General features: G+C 42.1%; 1 protein-coding gene across 1 annotated transcript in view; it reads left to right on the forward strand.

Annotated features, from left to right (window-relative positions):
- Positions 1-5,167, forward strand: part of Entpd1 (ectonucleoside triphosphate diphosphohydrolase 1) — an 81,114-nt gene extending 75,947 nt beyond the window's left edge. The window contains exons 9-10 of the mRNA XM_036175200.1: positions 1,829-1,966; positions 3,908-5,167. Coding sequence (XP_036031093.1) covers positions 1,829-1,966; positions 3,908-4,114 — 345 coding nt within the window. The 3' untranslated portion in view covers positions 4,115-5,167. The remainder of the gene's footprint in view (positions 1-1,828; positions 1,967-3,907) is intronic.
- Positions 5,168-6,000: the final 833 nt, after the last annotated feature.

Here is a 6,000-nt window from a genome sequence, read left to right on the forward strand (position 1 = left end):
GATCATGGTACATGGTGTTTGTAATGTTTTATTGAATTTGATTTGCAAGAAAAGCCAAATGATGAATTCTATTAAACCTTTAATGAAGAACCAAATGAATCACTCCATATAATAAATAGGAAGTGATGCTTCCAAACTCATTCTGCAACTTCATTGTGACACTGATAACAAAACTAGATGGAGAAAAAAGGAAGGCAGGGGAGGGAGGTACCAATTTTCTTGATGAACACAGATGCAAAAAATGTTCAGCTTTTTTTTCATTCAGTGTGATATTGGATGCTGGTTTGCCTAGTAGATGTCTTTATTATAATGGAGTCTGTTCCTTGTATTCCCTATTTATTAAGTGTTTTTATTATGAAGACATATTGGATCTTATAGGATGTTTTCCCCTGAATTTATTAGATTGCAATCAGAAAGGGTTTACTGATGGCACATGTCGTTTGTTTGATGGGCACGATCTTGAAAACAATGGGGCAAGGAAATATTGGATATAGAATGTTCGGCACACTTCTGAGTACATAATAAATGTTTAACAGATGGTAGTTGTCTCTTAGCTCATGGTGGACAGAAGGAAAGTCCCATCTGAGAAATGCAGCGGTAGACAGACCCGTGTGCTGAGCTGGTGGTGTCCTGGCCACCTGCCCTCTTGGTAGGAAAGAGCTGAGCCAATTGTGAGCTTTTTGGCTATGTTTCCAGCAGCTAGAGTGGGTAAGGTTAAGGAGTGGCAAGCATCTTTTACTCTAGAGAACAGGATGAATGAAGACTCAATAAGACAATTGCTTTGTACAATGTGGGTATGAACTGGAGAGTAAGAACTGAAGAGAGGGCTGGAGAGATGGCTCAGAGGTTAAGAGCACTGACTGCTCTTCCAGAGGACCTGAGTTCAATTCCCAGCAACCACATGGTGGCTCACAACCATCTGTAAGGAGATCTGGTGCCCTCTTCTGGCCTGTGGGGATATGTAAATAAATAAATAAATAAATCTCAAAAAAATCTTTAAAAAAATTTAATAAAAGAACTGCAGAGAGAAGGTGGGTGGGTTGTCAGCATGTTCAGCATTGATTAGCAAGGTGCTTCTGAAAGTGTCTTCCAAGGCTGTTTTTGTCAAGTGTGTGTGTGTGTGTGTGTGTGTGTGTGAGAGAGAGAGAGAGACAGAGACAGAGACAGAGATAGAGACAGAGAGATAGACAGACAATCAGACAGAGACAGAGAGATAGACAGACAGTCAGACAGAGACAGAGAAACAGAGAATCATCAAGTGAAAACACAGATCCTGAGCTGGTATCCCTGGGGTAAAGAATGATACCTTCCTAAGGGATGCTGTCTGTCCTCCTAGGGCTAACCTGAATGGTAGAGCTTTGTTGGACATTATTTTCTTAAGATGCCTCTAGAGGCTCTGCACTAATGACTCAGTGAAAAGTATGTGAGAAACTCTGCTTAAACAGAGAATAATAGACTTCCTTCAGAGGATGCTTTCACAACTTTTAATACTCTAATAAAATTGTTGAGTTACTTCAAGCGTAAGGGTTAGAATGAGATGCTGAAGCTGACTGTTTCTGAAACTCCCAGACAGAAGGAACTACTTGTCCCTAGAACATTCACTGTTCTCACTGAGAGCCCTGAGGAAGAAAAGCTTCCTTGGGAGACCCTAACTGAAAACCCTGCATCCTTTAAGGAGTGATGCACCATCCCCACAGCCTGTTGGAGAAGCTGACCCTCAGACCCATGAGAACTGGGGGCTTCCTTGACTCTGTATTGGATCTAGCAGTGAAAAGGAGCCACAAAGAGAGGCCTGTTCTACAGCTTTGATATTTCATTTTACTTCTAGGTAAAAACATCTCATCCTACAGTAAAGGAGAAGTACCTGAATGAATACTGCTTCTCAGGTGCTTACATCCTCGCCCTCCTTCTGCAAGGCTATAACTTCACAGGCAGTTCCTGGGACCAGATTCAATTTATGGGCAAGGTAACTTGGGAACCTGTTGGGGTGCGGAAGTTGGATGGAAGTCAGTGGCAAAGCAGTTTTGAGCTTAGAAAAGGTGGGAGTCCACCCGATTTAAGTTTTGACTTGGTGCCTATTCCACCATCCCTGCAGCTGACATTTGTGTTAAGCCCTTCTAGGAACAGCCAGCAGCTCTAATGATAGGTATTCACATTCTACGTCTCACCTTTCTGCACATACAACTGTAACTGGTTCTCAAAGTCAGTTTATTCTCTTAATAGTATTTCATTACCACTGTCCTGACTTCAGATTTCCCCAAAGGCGCCCCCCTGTGATCCAGGAAGTGATGACCCCATTTTTTTTTTTTTTTTTTTTATCAGCCTTGCTAATGGGGCTTCTCCGCAGCGCCACCTGCAGGCATCCAGGAGTGAAGAAGCAAGCAGCTTTGCGACCCCTGCTTGACCGGAAACACCACAGCGTTCCCTGTGTTGCTAGCCCCATGTCTGCTAACGCCTAAAATATTTTACCACCTTTTAAGATACAGTGATCTCAGACAAACCAAAACACAGAATCAGGACTGTGGCAGCTCCAGGGATACTCATGTGATAATACTGTCTTCCTTACGGATCTTGCTCATTCAAACGAACCTTTTCCTTATTTTAACATCCTAGGCTTCCTTCCATTCTATAAGTCTATTTCGTTTGTTGGAAGGACCTATGTTAAATTTGGTTGATACAGAGGGTAGTGTTGATTTGTATTCTTGGAATGCTACTGTGTGATCTGATGTCCCCAAGTCCAAGAGATGACTACTCCCTTAAATCTGGAGACTTCTTTGACATGTGCAGTCAGATAAGGTTTTCATCCCTCATGGAGAGGAAAAATAGTCCTTTTACACATTATTGTCAATATGCGTTAGAGTTTGGAAGAAAAGGGTATTGTAAGTTGGCCCAACCCTTTAGGAGATTTTTTTATTGACAATATGTGCTGAAAGCCTTAAAAATGTGTACATCATTTTGTTTGATTGTTCCATTACTTGGATACTAAGTAATTGGTTGGAATGGATAAAAAGCAGTCCATGCTGGAAGTGATGATACAGAAATATGTTAAGACACTGGGGAATAAAGTATTACTAAGTGAATTATCCCAGATACAATTTATTATCTACTTATTTATTTTGTAAAAACAACAGCAATGTGTTCACAAAGGACCAGAAGGAAATGTCACAAAGAAAGGACATCAGCAAGTCCTGAGTGGCATTGTGTGCAGAGTTTTGGGTTTCTTCTTTAGGCTTCCCTGTACTTGCTAACTTCTGTGTCATCATGAACAGCTCTTACAATAAAACCTTTCCAAAATTATTATTCGAATATCACCTATATTTCTGTCAGTTCTGAGTGGCTGGAAATTATTTTTTCCAAAGGTGAGAAGGTCAGAGAATGTCTGATAACTTAATAAGAATCCTTTATCAGCAGTGAGGCACACAGCCTTCCAACTTCATAAAGTTGGCTTGTTGGAATTATTTCTCCCATGAAACCCTGGGTCCATGTGGCTTCTCTAGCCCAGCAAGGATGTAAAAGGCAAGAGCCAATCATTATTCCCTCGTCTTTTTACCTATTTCCTATCACCTCTCACTTAGTTCCCTAACTCATGAAATAGAAAGAATGCAGACCTCTCTCATGGTCTCTTTGAATTAAGAAGTGCTCCCAGGCAGGTGAACCAGACAGCCATTCAGCAAACTTCCTGAACTTCTAGACTATGATGGTGAGGCTCCAAACTTAATTTTAATCATTTGCGTTGATTCCACCTCCCCCCATCATTCCTAATGTAGCGTATACAGTTAATCTATTATGTGAACTGTATAAGGTGTTCTCTTCTTATTGGCTGTACAGTGTTCTGGGTAGAGTTATGTGAATACTATAGATTATCTTTTTGGATCGTGAGCAGTGACATTTTCCCTACTCTTTTCAGATCGATGACAGCAACGCTGGGTGGACTTTGGGCTACATGCTGAACTTGACCAACATGATCCCAGCTGAACAGCCGTTGTCTCCGCCTCTCCCTCACTCCACCTACATCAGCCTCATGGTTATCTTCTCCCTGATCTTGGTTGCTGTGGCCATCACAGGCCTGTTCCTATATAGCAAGCCTTCATATTTCCGGAAAGAGACAGTATAGCAGGAGCAGCTAAAATTTGCTGTCTGGAGTGAGAAAGCAACTTGCCCAGGGAGTGTGTTCCTCCCTGCAGGGGAATCTAGAGTCACCTTCTGGGCTTTCCAGGGACAGTCTAGACCAGCATGAAGCTTCCGAGGCTTTTGCTGAAGCCTTTCCTTGGGGACACTCAACGCCCTTGGCCGCAAGAACTTCCTGGTGATATTCTCTTGTCTTTTCCAGCCACCTTCTTTCTCCTTTGTCCTCTGTGCTTCTGATCATGACTTTCGTGGTCTGTGCTTCAAAAAAGAACAATATCAACTTTGTCTCAAAGAACTAAGAGTCCTGAGTGCCACACTGCCCAATTTGAGCTGGCTGAAAGAAGAAACTCAGAAACCATCTGAGTCATAGTTTGGGACTCCCCTTTCCTCCATCTCCTAAGAAAGCCATGCAGTGCCTTTGGAGAGAGGAGACACAAACCCATTCTAAGCCTTTCCTTTGGATAGGAGAATTTTCTAAAGTAGATAAATATGTGCTAAAGCCAAAGAGTTTTTGTGAAGGAGCCTATGTGCTTGGGCAGCTAATGTGATTCATCATCTGCTAAAAATAAGAAAGGAAACACATTGTATATTCCTGCGTGATGCCAAAACATTTTCAAGTAGAACACACAGACCAGAGGTTTTTGAAAAGTGGATGCACACATGGGCATTTAGGGGATACTATGTGACAGCAGTGTACGTGCTAGGAAGAAAACTACAGTCACCGCTCAGGACTGAGAAAATATACCCTCTAATGCATCTTCTAGAGTTTTGTGGTTTTTATGTTAAAATACACAGAACATAAATTTCTCCATATTTACAATCAGCTCAATGCAACTGAATGGCATTTAGTACATTTACAATGTTATACAATTATCACTGTTTTGAAGGTTTTGTTTCTAATTATGTGTGTATGTGTGGGTCTGTGCACACAAGGCCAGTGGACTTGGTGGCCAGAGGATGGTGTCAATCCCTTGGAGTTAGAAGCAACCAGTTGTGAGCTGTCCAGTGTGGGTGCTGGAAATCGAACTGAGGTCCTCTGCAAGAGCAATATGTGCTCTTAACCTCTGAGCCACCTCTCCAGCTATGCCACTATTTTATAGCATTCTGTAACCAAGAAATTGGCTGGGGACAAGACCATACATGGGTTTTCTCAAACCACAAACCGTTCCATTGATCATTAAGTAGACCTGCTTCACAGAGATGGCTCACTGGGTTTGAAAGGCATACCACATCTTGTTGTCCTAAGATTTAATTTAGTGAGGGATGGCAGGCTTTTCCCCTGTTGTGGTATTTACATATCAAGTGTTGCTACCCCTCTGTTATACAACACATGCCTTATTTCCTTATTTCATGGAGTGTTTCGTGGGGGTAATGATTAAGTGGTTATGGACTTTTACTATGGAAAACTGAAGAGATCTTGTACCCTTCCTATGAGTATTGCTGCAAGAATTAACCATTGAACAGAACTGAGCAGTGATGTATCCCCATCCTATCCCAAGCTGTCTGTCCATCTCTGATCTGGGGACCAACTACTCAGGAAGGTTTCCCATAAACTAAAAGCCGAGTGCCCCATATCTCTTGGGTAGTAAACTAAAAGCCAAGTGCCCCATATCTCTTGGGTAGTCAAGTCATTTCTTCCTTTTCTAAGTCTCTTCTGTTATTCACAGTGGAATGTGCTGACTAGATTGCTGGAGCTGCCATTGACAGAGCATCTGTGGTTGTTCTGTTCTGTTCCTCTGTGCATTGTGTCCATCTTCCCCGTTCTGTTCTCACAACAGTCTGAAGAAGGTGGTTCTTACAACTTCCAATGCTCATGGTTGAGCTGTGCTCAAACTCACATCTGCCTCGAGTCTATCTTCTTCTTCTGTTTTT

Source organism: Onychomys torridus, chromosome 1, assembly GCF_903995425.1.
Source record: "Onychomys torridus chromosome 1, mOncTor1.1, whole genome shotgun sequence".
NCBI classification, from domain to species: Eukaryota; Metazoa; Chordata; class Mammalia; order Rodentia; family Cricetidae; genus Onychomys; species Onychomys torridus.